This window comes from Malus domestica, chromosome 04 (assembly GCF_042453785.1).
Source record: "Malus domestica chromosome 04, GDT2T_hap1".
Taxonomy (NCBI): Eukaryota; Viridiplantae; Streptophyta; class Magnoliopsida; order Rosales; family Rosaceae; genus Malus; species Malus domestica.
Genome location: NC_091664.1, coordinates 16,309,357 through 16,326,274, shown reverse-complemented (window position 1 = coordinate 16,326,274; position 16,918 = coordinate 16,309,357). Strand labels below are relative to the sequence as shown.

The 16,918-nt window shown below is 37.2% G+C and overlaps 1 protein-coding gene across 1 annotated transcript; it reads left to right on the top strand.

The window, feature by feature from the left end:
- The first annotated feature begins 11,200 nt into the window (after positions 1 to 11,200).
- Positions 11,201 to 12,211, top strand: LOC103433113 (uncharacterized). The gene is made up of 3 exons (XM_008371341.4): positions 11,201 to 11,447; positions 11,556 to 11,664; positions 11,842 to 12,211. The coding sequence occupies exons 1-3, from the start codon at positions 11,363 to 11,365 to the stop codon at positions 12,005 to 12,007; spliced, it is 360 nt and encodes a 119-aa protein (XP_008369563.2). The 5' UTR covers positions 11,201 to 11,362; the 3' UTR covers positions 12,008 to 12,211.
- The last annotated feature ends 4,707 nt before the right edge of the window (positions 12,212 to 16,918 follow it).

Below are 16,918 nucleotides of genomic sequence, written 5' to 3'. Positions count from 1 at the left end.
ACATAAAATGTTGTTGAACTGTAAATGTTGTGCTTAGAAAAAGCAGAAGAACGAGATCTTTACCTTCATGATTTGCAGAGGCCGAGACATTTGCCATTTATTTTGCCTTCTGGGACCATTAGACCGGCAACATAAGCTTGTTTTCTCTCGGTTATACGCTGGATTTAAGTGTTATTTTTTAGTCCCATTAGTGGTTTTATTAGTCAAATATCAGATCATCGTCAATCCATCAAAAGGGTTGCGGGTTTTACCTCAAAATTTGCAGACCCATGAGTTTGGGAATTTTTTTTTTTTTTGAGTTAGTCTCTTCAATCTCTTTGTAAATCTCGGGTACCTAATACAGAAGAACATCACTGTAAGCTTCTACATAGACTCATAACGAAAATATAGCTCTCAGAGATTTTTCGCAAGCTGAGAGACATGTATATTTGAACCAAGTGGGAGAAGATTACCGTTGCATGTGCAAAATGGTCTCGATCTGCATGCTTAGAACTCGAATCCGTGATGGCGTGAGGCTTAGGAGCAACATGGTTTGGTTGGGACGAGATGGCGATTCGGGGCATTTTCCTTGTGTTGTTTGTCTCAAATTTGCAACTATTGGGGGTCCTCACATAGATAAAACGACATGCATGTGTTAGATCTTGTTCCATTTCTCTAAAACAAATAAATCTTACAATGAAACCAAAAGATTAGAGGATGATTTTACCTTTGGCTTTCAATTTTTACGATTTCTACCACGGATGGGCTATTGAAACACTGCGGGGGGTACGTTGTTCAGTTGGAAGCAGAGAAGATTCGAGAAATGAAAGGGCTGCAAGGGTTGAGAAATACAAGAGAGGAGGAGGCTGAATTTCTAAAGAGACAGAAGGTTATTTCGTTTTTTAGAGTAATGAAGAAGAGAGCGGTGATGAATTGAGGAAATGAGAGAAAAAATATAGAGACAGAGAGGTCTTTTCATTTTAGAGAGATGGTTTCTAAGAGAAATGGAAGAAATGTAGCTTTTCAGTTGGAATCCTAAGGAACTCCCCACCCAGATGCACGACACATGTGCAAATCTGAACGTTTCCATGATCTACCGAGTGGGGATTTTGAAATGCCTCAGAAATGGAGCCGTTTGGCTCTAGCCTAGGTGAAAAGAGAAGAGCCATTCGGCTCGGTAATCGAGGTTCGCAGGGAATCTAATGTCTTCACATACTGGTGCTCGGGTTTTGGTGCACGCATGTTGTGCACATGGACTTGGCGCATGGTCTGCATATCTAGCCCATGCATGTGCATTTCGGGGTTTTCAATAAAATGGGCTGGTGCAGTCTTTTACGTGGGCTCCATGACTGACACCTTTTCAAAATTGGCATGCCAACTGCAAGTCACTTTCCTGGGGAATCCAATGTTCTCCTAGTGTGTTGCTTTGCGGGTTGGGTTCAAACCCAACGAATGTGTAGTTTGTCACGGCCCAAGGATTGTCACACCATGACCTTCCTCATAAAAAGCCAAGTGTTATGCATTCCTTTATTTTCATTTTGTTCAATATTTTCTTTCATTTTATTTTTCTTTTTATAGTCTTGTCCATTAATTTTTTTTAGTGTCAAGGTTTTTGTTTTATCTTTTCCAGTTTTGTTTTTTGTTTTTTTTTTAAGTTTCTATTTATTTTCCACACTTTGAGGACAACGTGTGAAATAAGTTTGGGGGTGGGAAAATAACATTTTAGGTTTTTAATTTTTGTGTCAGTTAAAAATTTTCATTCTTTTTAAGTTAATATCCATAGATTATTTTAAACGTTAGAACAAATGGACATGGTGAAGATTAATTTCACAGTAGAGTCTTTTCTATTCATGAATTATACTTTGAACTTTGCACATCACACCAACAGGGTTTGTGGGGAGTGAGATTGAAACACTTGCTTTTAGTCTAAGTTTATTTTTAATTTTTGTTTGAAGTAAAGTTAGTTATTATTGTGAAAAAAGTAATAATTGTCTCACCCGAGGTTTTGCCTAGTAACCGGACCAGTCCTGCCTAATCAGTAGTCATTCTCGCGTCAAACGGTAGAGTTTTAGCATGGGGCAAGGTGGTTAGTTGGTTTCATAGCCTTTTCAGCTCGGGTTAATAAGTCCTTAAGGATGTTCTACACCTAATGCCCTAAAGCCCTAGTGGTTTGGGAGTCATTAACCTAAAGCTCATTACTTGGGTTGGATCGAAAGCTTAAGTTAACCGACATTGCACGACCACTACTGTCATTGAAAAAAAAAAAAGGGAAAAGAAAAAGAAAAATAGTTATATTTAAATTTAGTATGTGTGAAAGTGTGAAATAAAGAATGACGAGAGGTAAGGGTTTTAGTCGAGTCTCTTTAACTGTGTTGGTTCACTTTACACCAAAGGAAGTTTGTGAATTCTTTTCTAATTGATTCTAAATGGCTTAGACTCTGTGGTGGGATTGGTTGGAACTTTTGAAAAGATGTTCTAGTTTTTAAAATTTGCTATGGATTGCAACTTTGAAGGTGAAAATTTTTGTCAGTTAATTTTAGCTAGTTGTCTAGTTTGTTAAATTTTTATTTTTGTTTGAGTCTTGTTTTGCTTGAGGACAAGCAAAAAGCTAAGTTTGGGGGTATTTTGATGAGTAGATTTTATATTATATATTTTACTCTAATCTTAGTATATTTTTGTTAATATTTTGGAAGAATTTTGATACTTTGAATTGTATTTTCAATATAGGACTTTCGACTTCTTCTGGAGCAAAACAGGATCAAATGGACGAATTTTGGAGTAATTCTAGTTGGAGGACGTTCGTGAGTCACTTAGCTTGATCATATCAAAATCTGGGATTTTTCCATCAAGCGGTTATTTTCTGGCGATAAAATAAAGGAGCAATGCGCAGTGCTGGAAAATGACGTTTCTGGGCTTAAATCACGTTTTCGGAGCCCAAGATGACCTTGGATGGGTTCGTGGCCTTCTAGAGAAGTGTTCAGAATATTCCAAGAATTAAATCCAGCTATATTGGGCTAGTTTTGGAGCAGCTTATGGGTCCAAAACGTGGTTGTTCAGAATTTAGGTGAATTTTACCATTTAATTTAGGATTATGTTTATTATTTTATTTAATTATTATTTTGCGTTTCCTAGGGGGAATAAAGAACCTGTTTTTAGGGTTTGTGTGGGGGCTTGGCAGATTTATTGCTTGGCCGTCTACCATATTTCTCAACGCCTTCTTTTATGTAATTTTGGAGACAGAGAGAATTGCTAGGGTTTTGGAGATTTTCTACTTGAAGGTGCTTTCAATCATTTTCTTAATTATATTTTTTATGATTTTAATTATGAATATGCGTAACTAATTTCTTTTGCTAGGGCGAAGCCTTGAGCCTTAGCATGAATATGTGATTTTTATTTAATTGCTTATGATTGATTACATGCATACTTTGAATTGTTAATCACCGGGCTAAAAACTATCTAATTGTCTTAATGCCTGATCACCATTAGGACCTTTAGAAAAGTAATTTGATGCAATTTTGGTCGGAAGGTTCCCTGAAATTGACGCGGGCTTCTTGTGATTAATAATTGTAATTTCACTTAGGATGAACACCACGTCTTAAGAATTGCATGGTTTTTCAAAAGATTTTCATAAAGCATAATGAGTCTTTCATGTTCAAATTTGATCCGAACGTCCGGACGGATTGCATGTTAGATATACCTTCTATGTTGGAGGTTCCAAGTAGAATATGAATTAGGAAAATCTAACATTCAAAATGACATGTGTAGATCATAAGTAATCGGTAGAAGTTCATAGGATTGCTAGGTGATTGTGGAACCCTAGTGCTTTCTTAATTTGATTTCTCCCAAAACTGTTTTCTTTTCCTTCTAGTTTTCAATATTGCAGATTGTTTACTTTAATTAATTAATTTCGTTTTTATTTTAAGTAGGTTATAAAATCAATCACCTCAATTTCTATTTTACAATAATTAATTGGAATTTGGTTAGTTTCGAATTATTTAATAATCCCTGTGGAGAACGACCTTGCAAGATCCGTTTATACTACAACAACCTTATGATTCTTGCAAGTATTATAGGAGTTTTTATCACATTCACATGAGTAGTAAAATCCCTATCACGCGCCACTCTGGAGAACGAACAGCTTAAGTGTAACAGTTAGGCTCAGTAGAAGATGAGGAAGCCATATCAGCTAGCTCAGTAGAAGACGAGGAAGCCATATCAGCTAGTGCATGGGAAAAGGGATACCGAACGATGCCATCAGAATGCTGCTTGGGCCGATGAATACTGACCTTGGCTCGGGTAACCATAGGATGAGCATTAGTGACTGGTAAATGTCCTCCAGTTGTCTCGGCAGGAGCAGAATTGGTGGGCGGAGCTGAATGAGAGAGCTGCACCAAGGGCCTATCAAAGGAGTCAGCAACTACAGTCAACTTTGGTTGTGGGACAGCAGGTAGTGGGCCGGGGATAAAAGCTGAACGGAGGAGGACAACATTGAGGGTCCAATGAGTGTAATCTGAAAATCATCATTGTGGCCAACAGGGTTAGCTCAACATGAGCATATGAAAATTTTGTCTCATAAAAAACAACATGTCGTTACAAATACATCTGGTTTGTGGTAGGATCAAGACAGTGATATCCCTTGTATTGTACATTGTAACCTACAAAAACGCATTCCTTGGAACGAAATGCCAATTTGTTAGTAGAATAAGTCCCAAGGTACAGATAACACGCACACCTAAAAGTCCTAAGGCTAGAGAGAGAGAGACCAAAAAGACAAGTATATGGACTAGCCTTCCCTAATGTCCGCAAGGGTAAAAGATTGATAAGAAAGAAGGCTGTAAGAGCAGCCTCCACCCAAAGTGAAAAAGGTGCACTGGAAGTGCCTAAGATGAGACGCGTAACTTGGGCAATATGTCAATGTTACGTTCAGCTAGTCCGTAATACCACGTGTTTGACAAAAAATGAGTGAAGTGAGAATTAACATATTCAGTTGGCGGTACACTTTGCAAAAATTGTATTGAAGAAATGAAAATATTCTTAACCATATTAAATAAGGTTTGAAAATGAGAAAAGGCTTCAGTTTTATGCTTCATGGGAAATATCCAAGAATAACGAATATACTCATTCGTAAAAAGAACATAATAATGATAACCAGTGAAGGAAAAGTAGAAGACATCCACACATCAGAATGAATTAAAGAAAAGGAAAAAATGGCTATAATTTCATTAGAATTAAAGGATAATTTTTGTGACTTAGGAAGTGCACAATGTTGATAAAAAGAACTAGAAGACTTTATTGAACCCAACGAAAGACGGGCTAAGACATCAGATGACAGGTGACCTAAACGAGAATGCCAAAGAGAAGACGACGCAACAAGAAGAGCTTGGGGTGACGACGGCAAGACATGATAAAGCTCTCATTTACATGGGGCCTGGAACAAGGTAGAGCCAGAAGACAAGTCAGTAATTTTCTAATGATATGGAAAAGGGTTAACAATGGCATTATTGTCATGATTAAACTGAGAAACAGACAAAAGATTTTTCTTGAAAATAAGAACATGAAGAAAATTCTGTAAATTGAACCTAGAAGAACCTAAAGACAATGGAAAATTACGAGTGTGGGCAATAGATAAGGCATCACCATTACCAAGAAGAACAGAACTACTACCATTGTAGGGAACCAAGTCTTGAAGGTTGGCACCATTTCCAGTCATATGGTACGTAGCACTTGTATCCAAGTACCAGTACAGATCAGCCATATGGTTGACTGCATTAGCTGGGAGAGAATGGAACCTAGCAAAAGGAGTAGGTGGAGCATGATGGGGACAAGTTGTAGGATGATGGCCTAGTGAATTGCACAGGTTGCACCAAAAAATAGGAGGAGCCCCAAGGATGCCGTGAACTGGGTTGGGAGGACCCCACTGTTGTTGGGAATGATTGTTCAGATTACTACGACCACCACCATGTACACCACGACGAAAACCACCATAACTGCATCCACCACGATGAACCACCACCGGTGTCGTGATCTGCCTGTTGCTGCTTGTTGGAAAAGTAGGGTCGAATTGCTATAATAAATCACATAGAAAATCAAGAAATGATTCATGCAATTATATACCACAATAATGCATGCACATGAGTAACCAATGTTAAATGAACATGATATAATGGATTAGAAAAACCTAGAAAATACGGTCGAGGCAAGTGTTGGATACTTTGTCCTTAAAACAAGTTTACGCCCCACTACGGTGTTCATGGTTGACCAGCGCATGTTTTCCAAGATACAACAACCATGTCCTTGTAATAGTAGCACTATAAATCACAAGGCTCCATGAACCATGATTGTGTTGAAAACTCTTTAATATGGACTCAACGACTCTCTAATATTTAGTGTACTCTATGTATGATTATGTAAACAATGAAAAGTTATTTTGTGATTATAGGGGGTTCCCTATTTATAGAATGTGAGATACCTCTTTGGAAAACATGTGACTATTCATGAAGAGTCAAAGGTTGTAACACTTCATTTAAGTAGGCATATCTTTCTACCAAAAGACTCCACTTCTAATTTCCATTTAATTAATAAATTTAATATAATAATAATATTATTAAATTTTCCAACACTGTTGTGGGTGCAGCGGCTGGATTATGTGGTTGTGGAGCATCAGCAGCCATGAGTGCATGGGCAGCAGGTGTTGGATTCATGCGAGCAGCATGGGCTTCATAAGTCAGAATTTGTTGACGCAGGTCGGAAAAGGAAGGCAAGGTGGCCGTATTAAGAATTGACGTGACAAACATCACGTAGTCTGCTCCTAGACCACGGAGAATGGACATCACAAGATCACTGTCATAGACCTTTTGATGAATGGAGGCAAGACCATTAGCAATTGACTTGGCCTCCTGAAGATACTCATGGAGTGGGTGACTGCCTTTTTGAAGGTTAAGAAGACGAAAGCGTAGGTTAGCAGCATTGGCAACAGAAACTTGAGATAAGTGTTGATGGTAGGGGTGGGCAAAACAACCGTCAAATCGGAAAACCGAATCGAACCGTGACAAAAAAAAACCGAGTTGACCAAAAAAGTTAAAACTGGAACAAAAACTGAACCGAACTGTTTCAAACGGTTTCGGTTTGGAAATATTAAGAACCGGAGGAACTGGACTGAACCGCTTTTAATATAATTTATTATTTTATTATTATTTTATATAAATAAGACATTTTTTCAAGAAGACCATGTGCATAAGCCCAATATTTTTCTTCACTTCTCTTCCCCTCCTTTCTTGTTTTATCACTTTTCACCCCTTACATAATTTTTCTCCATTCTATTCCAGTATATTATGCATTATGTACATTTTAGTTTTAGTTTAAGATCTACACTTTGGTCTTGATATGAGCCTTTCTATCTGCTAATTTATATTTATATGCACACTGTCTATCTTCCGGTCACAAATCTTGTAGATTTAGTTGTGGAAACTCAAATTTACTTGAATTTGTGGTTGAAATATGTGTTTGGTATTAGAAGTAGAAAATTAGAAAAAACATATATATAATTTTCGATAGAACCGTAAACCGGCATGAACCAAGCTGTACGGTTTTAGTAATAAATTTAAGCGGAACCGCACCGAACCGAATATTTGAAAATTTTCGATTCCGGTTCCATTTTGAGGGTGGAACCGAGCCGAACTGGACCATGCCCACCCCTAGTTGATGGAGACACTCCCAAATAGCTTGGCCAAAGTCAAGACCAACCATCATAAAGAGAACATTCTCGGTGTTGAAATATCTCACATTGACCGTATCAATGACAAAAGAATAGTTTAAATATCCTAATCTCACTCCAATTAATACCAAGGTCTTTTGTGATAAAACCCAACATCCAACGGATTGTGCAAGTGGTAGTTCCTAAGTTGAGGACAATATCGGTGTTGTTGGAAGTGGGTCTTTGGCCTGTCTTTTTGATAATTCTATATGGTATCAGAGTCATGGAGCGTGTGGATCTACCACATCCCTTTTAGTGTAGATGATATCGTTTGTTTAATAAAAAATAAAAAAAATTACCAAACACTCATTTATTCCAATGTTGGGCCTAACAAATGGGCTTTCATCCCTGTTAAAATAGGCCGAAACAAGGCCCTCTATTATGTCCCAATTAGGGATGGACAAAATATCCATGGGTTTGGATAATCGCAGTTACCCACCCATTTAAAGTTCACGGTTATGATTATGGGTAACCATTTAGATGAACAAACGATTATGGATATAACCGTTTATCCGTGAAATTTAAATGGGCGGTTATGGGTATTACTCGTGGTTATAACGGGTATCCATTGGTTATGGGTATTACCTACGGTTATAATGGGTATCCATTTACCCATTTAATTTAATATATGTAAAATTTATAATATTTTTAACGGTTATAACGCGTTTTTGTAATTGTTGCTAAACTTTTTGTATACAAAAAGTTTGAAGCACAAGAAGCCAACAAGGAGAAAGATCAAAGAGCTGACTTGAAGCTTATGATCTATCTTGCGGTTAATGGAAAGTACTGGTATTAGTGTAGAAAAATGTTTGTTTTTAGAAGCTTTACTTTGTAATCATATGGATTATAATTAAAGACTTGTTTGGGTGTAGTAAAAAAATATCATTCGTAAACTATTATTTCAATTATTAGAATTCTATGATGATCTAAATGACTAAAATAAAGAAATGCATGCTAAAATGTACCTATAACGGTGTTTAATTGTCAGAAAATGAAAATTAATTTTTTGTAATTTTCAAGTTGTTAAAAAAAAAACATGTAGATAGGTGAAAAAATGGATAAAAAAATGATAAACGGGTAAACGGGTAAATGATTATGGTTAAATGGGTAAACGATTATGGGTAAATGGGTATACGGTTATGAGTTTGGTTAACCATTTATAAATGGTTATGGGTATGGGTATAACCGTTTATGCAATTACCCAACGGGTAAACGGTTATGCGGGTAAGAATATAAACGATTATGGGTAAATAACCGCGGTTATCCACCCGCTATAACCATTGTGTTGGAAATGTGCCCTAAAACCAATCATATGATGATACTTTACGGACATTTCACAAGTTAAACTAATGTAGTTTAAATATAAAGGGCAAAGATTATTATTTTAAGCCGTCTCATATAAATGTTATATGCTTAAACGATAAGTCCAAGGAATATGTGATTGGGAGAATGCAATCTAAAGAAGTTAGATTCATGAGACCATTCTTTCGTATACATATCTTAAACGTTCCTGATTATAGGATTGCCAATTGGGCATTGACAGTCCGTTAAGATCAGTACATGCTGTGTCTTCTCTCAGGGAGAGTGACTAGTCTCGAGTCATTGGTGTGTGTGACATCAAGACAAGTACGTAGGTGCTCAATAGAGAATGAGTTCACTGAACACGATCAACGAAGAGTTCTCATATTCATGTCACATGAGAACTCATGGTTGGGATAATGCAAAGTAGTCATTTGACCTGAGGCATCATAGTTGTCTTGTGGTTAAGTCCTTGATATTTGATTATGTCAAAGTCACTCCATCAGGAGGGTGTCCACGGCATAGTTGGGGTTAAGCCACTTAGCTATGGAGGCAAGTGAATGCGCAACAAAGGATCTCTAACCTTCAAACCGTTTGAGGGAGAATACTCTATGATATGATTAAGAATCTCTGGCTAGAGTATGAATGAGATTTAGGAAGTCGTTCCAAATCACATTCAAGGTAATCATATAAGCACACGAATCACATTGGATAGTAGACATGAATAAACTATCAAACCAAACAATATGGTCAAGAGTATTGTATTAGAGAAAGACCGTATTGCATTTGTAATCCTAAACTAAATAGGTTCTCCACCTCTTCTGATTAGCTTGGGTAACCATGATATGCTGCTAGGTGTCACTCATGGTTTGTGGAAGCCCTAAACGTGTATAATCACTAAAGGAAGAATTGAAAGTGAGTTTCAATTCTCAATCGATTTGAAATGGTTTTAATCGCCCACTGCCTCGCTAAAAGGAACCTAATGGATCGTACACCGTGTAAGGTGGAAATTGAAGAAACAATGGAGATGAGTAAGAATAATTAAATGGTTTAATTGTTTATGGCAATGATTAATTAATATGTTAATTAATCAAACGAATAAGTTCGTTAAAGACCTCGGGATAGTTTTGGACCTTAAGGCCCAATGGGCTTCGAACGTCAAGCCCATTGACTTAAGTTGTATGACAATTTAATGAATAAAGATTCACAAGGGCCCAAAAGCCCAAATCCCTTATGTGGCCGGCCATTTGATATGAATTAAGGTTTTGGTTCTTTAGGTCACTTAAAGAAGTGACTATATAAATAACTTTATAGCCAAAATTCATTAAGGGTTTCTTTTTAGGAAATTGGAGAGAACACAAAGCTCTCATTTCTCTCTAAAAAGGCCGGCCCCCTTGGAGGGATTAGCTAGTAATCTTTCTCCTCCAAGGTCACTCATTTCTTCATCAATCTTACCTTGGTATGGAGATTTAGAGGTTCTCAATTTTGGGAACTTGGATAACCATTTCATCCATCCAAATCCATAGATCTAAGATGCAAGGAATGAAGGCCCTCTCTTTGGGTGATTAGCCTTTACTTATGCAAAGAGGAATCTACAAATGTATAAATCTCAACTCACTTTATTTTGAGTTGAGTCTTGGTTCACCAATCTACTAGGCTTTGAATTTCATGGTTAATGTTTTGTTTTTAAGTGCATGCAAGCATGATTCCGCCTTTAATTGTTAATTGCATGCTAATAGATGTTGCTTAAATGCACATATTTTTCACAAAATTTCCTTCACATTGCCCATCCCTAATCCCAATCTGCCCGACAGCAATATCGTCCCAGAATATTTTGAAACGACACCGCATTCGGGAAGCAAGATAAATCATGTTCCCTTCCCTCTATCCATCCCTCTTTTCGTTTCCAGGGTCAGAAAATGAAAATTATTTTTTTTGTAATTTTCAAGTTGTTAAAAAAAACATGTAGATAGGTGAAAAAAGGGATAAAAAAATGATAAACGGGTAAATGATTATGGTTAAATGAGTAAACGGTTATGGGTATGAGTATAACCGTTCATGCAATTACCCAACGGGTAAACGGTTATACGGGTATAAATATAAACGATTATAGGTAAATAACCGCGATTATCCGTCCTCTATAACCATTGCCCATCCTAATCCCAATCTGCCCGACAACAATATCGTCCCAGAAGATTTTGAAACGACACCGCATTCGGGAAGCAAGATAAATCCCGTTCCCTTCCCTGTATCCATCCCTCTTTTCGTTTCCAGGGTTTACGAAACCCTAACTCGCAGCCACAGAAACCGAAACTTCGAATCCAAGAAAACATGGGAGGCAAGTGCCCGCATAGAAGCGTCAAGAAACGAAGATACTCTCACAAGACTCACCGCCGCGCCAAATTTGAAATCAAAGATATCCTTTTTTTTCTTCACCGTAATTGTTATTTCCTTTTTTTTTTTTTTTTTTTTGGTTCAATTTTGTAGAATTTTGATTTGGTTCCTTGACGGAGAATTTGATCACGTGACGACATGGTGTATGATGGTCTGAAGAAGGCAGAGAAGGGGGCGAAGCCACTGCCTCAGGATCAGGACCTTCCTGGGATGGGCCAATACTACTGCCTACACTGCGAGTAAGATTTTGTGTACTTTTAGTTTTGAATTTTGGTGGAAATTTTTATCTGGGTCTGTTTGGTTGCTGAGAAAAAAATGGAAAGTTACCCATCTTCGAGACTCATTTGTTTTACTAGTTTGTTTTAGTTGGGTTTGTATAATTTGCTCAAGTGAGCAACTCGGTTTTGGAATTGCAGCCGATATTTTAACAATGCGCTGGTGAGGGACGATCATTTCAAGACAAAGCGTCACAAGAAGCGTGTGAAGATAATGATGGGGGATGCACCTCACACTCAGCTGGACGCTGATTTAGCTACTGGGATGGGTATGCCAGATAATGGTCCCAAGCTTATGTCTTTTTGAGCTTTCCGTTTTTGTTTTATTTTATGTACCTCGTAGCGGAAGATACATGATACATGCTTTGTGAGGTCTGGTCTCTGAATTTTGTGCATTGTTCATCAAATGCCTGACAGGGGAATAGGAATATTTTACGTGAAAATGGCTGCTGAAGTACTTGCGTAGGTTGTAAAATCCCATATAGTAATATTCTTTCTGGATTACAAGTAATATTCTTTCTGGATTACAATGGAAGGAATTCGCATTTTTTCGGAAATGATAAAAGTAGGTTGGTGCAGACGAAATCCTGTAACTCCACTTTAGTAGGAGAAGTACTACTAGATTACAGAGACCACCAAAGAAAACTAGAAGCTATAAAGAGAGATTTTGAAAGAATTAGGATTTTAGGTTCCCTGATTGTTGGGACTGCAGTTTTGAGCACTATGCCAATTCCTATGTTGATGAACGTCCTATTGAGCATTAAGCTAGACTTTTTAATAGAAATTGTTCTACCAACAGAAAGAGGGGTGACTTGCGTGCATACTTGCTAGAGTAAGAGTTAGTTCCCACTTCCCTGTATTGATAATTGTTTGATCGGTGGTGTTTAGACATTGAAGATTAGATCAATATACTCTTTATCAACTGGAGTTGCAACATCATATGCATCCAATCATACTGCCACAGCTTACCACATAAGAGCAGCTAAATACAATATAGACCCTTTCCATTTTCAGGTAGTCCGTTGGCATTCTATTAATGTACTATCCTGGTGTGGACTCACGGGTTTCTGTTGCCTTTGTAATTAGACAATAACCAGGTCTCTGCTGCGTTCTACTCTGTTGCCTCGTTTGGTGTTGAAAATTGTGTCTGAGTGGATGACTGACTAGAATCAATGTATGTTAAAGAAGAAATGGATACCAACTTCAAAATTTGTCTGTTGAAATTCGAAGAATGGATCAGTCATGAAGGAAACAAATCTGTCACAGTCCTACTAATTTTTGTGAGATCGGAAGGGATAAGTCTTGACATCCATTTTGTCTTTCAACATATATTAAATCTAGTGAGTTATCCAATCCAATCCATTCGTTGACACCAGAGACCTATTTTCAACCCCTGCCCATTCAGGGCTTTCACCCCTCGTACCATCTTCTTAGTTGTGTCATTTTAAATCATATTTTCTCAAGTCATAGATTTTCAGACACTAGGGTTCTGCCTTAGTAAGTCCTTCACTTCAACTCTTACTTCATTTTTGTTATTTTTGAAGTCTTCTTGATTGTGGTCTTCTTTTTCTTCAAAGAGTGAAAGTTCATAAGTGTTTTTGCTCATAAGAACTTTTGTTATACGTATAATATCTATTTTAGTTGTTTGGGGTGTTGGATGGATTGGCCACCCAACATTTAAAAACTGATAACGAATTGATCGGCAGTTGAGCCGAATCGGCCATTGACATGCAGTCCACCATTCAACTGTAATTAGTCATTTCTCCTTACAAATCATAGTTCTACGAGTATGCATGAATACGTCATTTCTGTAAGAAGGCCAAGAGTTAAAGTTGGTACGTGTGGTTTTTTACTTGATGGTCATTTTAGGTACTCAATCTCACTGAATCATGAATTGGAACAACGCAATCCCGAACAACTTTATTGTCTCCAATTTTGTTCATAAAATAGTGTTTTATTGTCTCCAATTTTGTCTCCAATTTTGTTCATACCCCTGAACGTGAAGCATGAGAAGAAATACATTAAAAAATTTGTTACTTTATTCATCCTCTAGGGTTTGTAATATATACACATGCTTTACTCTCCAGGAAACTAATTGCAATGATAAGGAAACTAAATCCTAAAAATTACAACCAATTACAAATCCTATTCCTACCAAATATTGGGCTCCTAGAATATTTATAATAAAATCAACACTCTCATTCAAGTTGGTGCATAGATATGGTACATGCCCAAATTGCTAAGTAAGTCTAGAAAAAAACTTTACTAGATACTCCATGAGTAAGAACAACAGCCAACTATTTCCCTGAATTTACAAATGGTATAGATGCAATCTTCCTTTCGTGATTCTCCTTAACAAAGTGTTATGAACCTCCACATGCTTTGTTCTATCATGTTGTTCTGATTATATGCTATTTCTCTTGTAGACTTATTGTCACAACATAATTTCATAGCTTTCTTTGGTTTGAAACTAAGACATCTCAAAAACTTACGTAACCAAGGGAGTTCACATATTTCTTGTCCCATACCCTATACTCAGCTTTGGCAGATTGTCTTGCCACCACTTTGTTGTAATTTTATGCGCAAACGGAAGCGAATTATAACAAAGTACTAAATATCAACATCGTAGGTGATAGCTAAAACAAACAATCTCAAACTAACACAAGAGATTTAAGTGGTTTGCCATAAAGCCTACTCCATGGGTGAAGCACGGCAAGGAATTTCACTAAACAAACGTAAATTACAAAAGAGTGTTTAAACTCTCACAACCCAAATATCACAAATTACAAACCCTAAACCAAACAAGTAGAGAACTCAAACAAACAGAGAAGATTCTCCCAAATTGCTATCTAACTCATAAACTCACAAATTGACTCTTACCAAATTGTCACACGAATGAGCCACACAAAATACACAAACCCTAAGGTCTTATTTATAGTGTGTTGATGCACAAAATCAGTGAGGACTTTGGTACAACAGAAAGTGTTAAGTTTGCGACCTTCGCTAGATTGCTCTAGTCACTAGTGTGGATAAGTATGTAAATGGATAGAGACAGGGAAGCAAACACAAGATGCACGTGATTCACCCAGATTGGCTACGTCCACGGAGTATAGGAGTTCTCATTAATTGTGAAGAGTTTACACAAGTACATAGGTTCAAACTCTCCTTTTGTGAGTACTAATGAATAATCTAATACAAATGACATTCGAAAATATTGTGAAAAAATGATCTCTATTTATAGAAGAGAGTTTCTATTTTCATTCTGACATTGACACGTGTTGTGTTGTGATTGGCTACTAACGTCGACATGTGTCGTGCTGTGATTGGCCCGAAGGAAACTTTTCTGGGTCCTTGACGGTATAATATTGACCGGTGCTCAGTAGTTTCAAGATTGGTTAAGTATGGTACAAACATAATGCATAGGACTTAGGTTACAATAAGAATCCTAATAGGAAGTAAATCCAAATCCTAATCAAATAGGTAATTAACAAAATCTCTCCACCAAGGAAACTAACTAAGAAGTCAAAATCCAAACCCAAATAGGACACCAAAACCAAATAGGTAACACAAACCTAATTCTTTGCATCATCCTAATTTTAAGCCGTAAAAACCCAACAATCTCCACCTCGGCGAGAAATTAGCAAACTTCCAAATCAAATACAAACTTCAAATTTGGGATACCAAAATACAAACGCAAATGTGCACCAAATTCTTTTGAAACTGATCTCCACCTAGAATCTAAAATCTAAAAGTCTTCAAACTTGAAATTTCCTCCAACGCCTTCTCCAGCAAATTCCATTACGGAAACTAACAAATACGAAACAAAATCCAAGCAAAAGCTTGAACATAAGAACAAAAAAGTGCGAATTGCACTCCACCCAAAGAGCTTGAGTACCAAGCTCCACCTCCTCACATAACCTTTAGAAGAGTTCATAACAATGATCTTCTGCAATGTTTGCATCAACACTAGCAAAAGACTTATCAAACGGCTTCTTTTTGCCCTTGAGTTTAGGGCAATCTACTTTTCAATGGCCTTCCTTAAAACAATAGCTACAAATGTTCTTTCCAAGTTTGCTCCTTTCCTTGTTCCTTCCTCGAACTACCAAATCTCCATCTTGTGTGTCAGACACTTTATTCTTTAGCTTTTTAGAATTCAAAGTAACTTTAACATCTTCCAAAGTAAGACTTTCTCTGCCAAATAGCATGGTATCGACAAAGTGTTCATACGAAGGAGATAAAGAACACAACAAAGTTATCGCATAATCCTCATCACTAATTTGGCCATCCACACTTTTCAAATCCATCATAAGTTTATTGAATTCATCAACATGCTTATGAATTGACGTACCTTCATCCATATGAAGAGTATGCAAACTTTTCTTGAAATACAACCGTTTAGCAAGGGATTTGGTCATATACAATTTATCCACAACTCCAGTGCAGAGTTGATGCTACCAACTTCACGCAAGACTTCATTCGATAAAGTCAGCAGGATTGCTCCAAGTGGCCGCTCCATAACGTCTTCTTTTTCATTATCAGTCCATGAATTCGGCAAAGTCTTCCTACCCTTTAGCGTTTTCAAAAGCCTTTGTTGAACTAACAAAGCACGCATCTTCAATTGCCAAATACCAAAGTCATTGCCGTTGAATTTTTCAATATCCACTTTCACCGACGACACAGAAGGCTTCATAGTGACTGCCAAGCAAAGCCTAAGCCGAAACCTGGCTCTGATACCACTTGTTGTAATTTTATGCGCAAACGGAAGCAAATTATAACAAAATACCAAATATCAACGTTAGGTGATAGCTAAAACAAACAATCTCAAACTAACACGAGATTTACATGATTTAAGGTAAAGCCTACTCCACGGGCGAAGCACGACAAGGAATTTCACTAAACAAACAGAGATTACAAAAGAGTGTTTAAACTCTCACAACCCAAATCCCACAAATTACAAACCCTAAACCAAATGAGTAGATAACTCAAACAAACAGAGAAGATTCTCCCAAATTGCTCTCTAACTCACAAACTCACAAATTGACTCTCACCAAATTGCCACATGAATGAGCCACACAAAATACACTAACCCTAAGGTCCTATTTATAGTGCATAGGACTTAGGTTACAATAAGAATCCTAATAAGAAGTAAATCCAAATCCTAATCAAATAGGTAATTAACAAATTCTTTCCACCAAGGAAACCAACTAAGAAGTCAAAA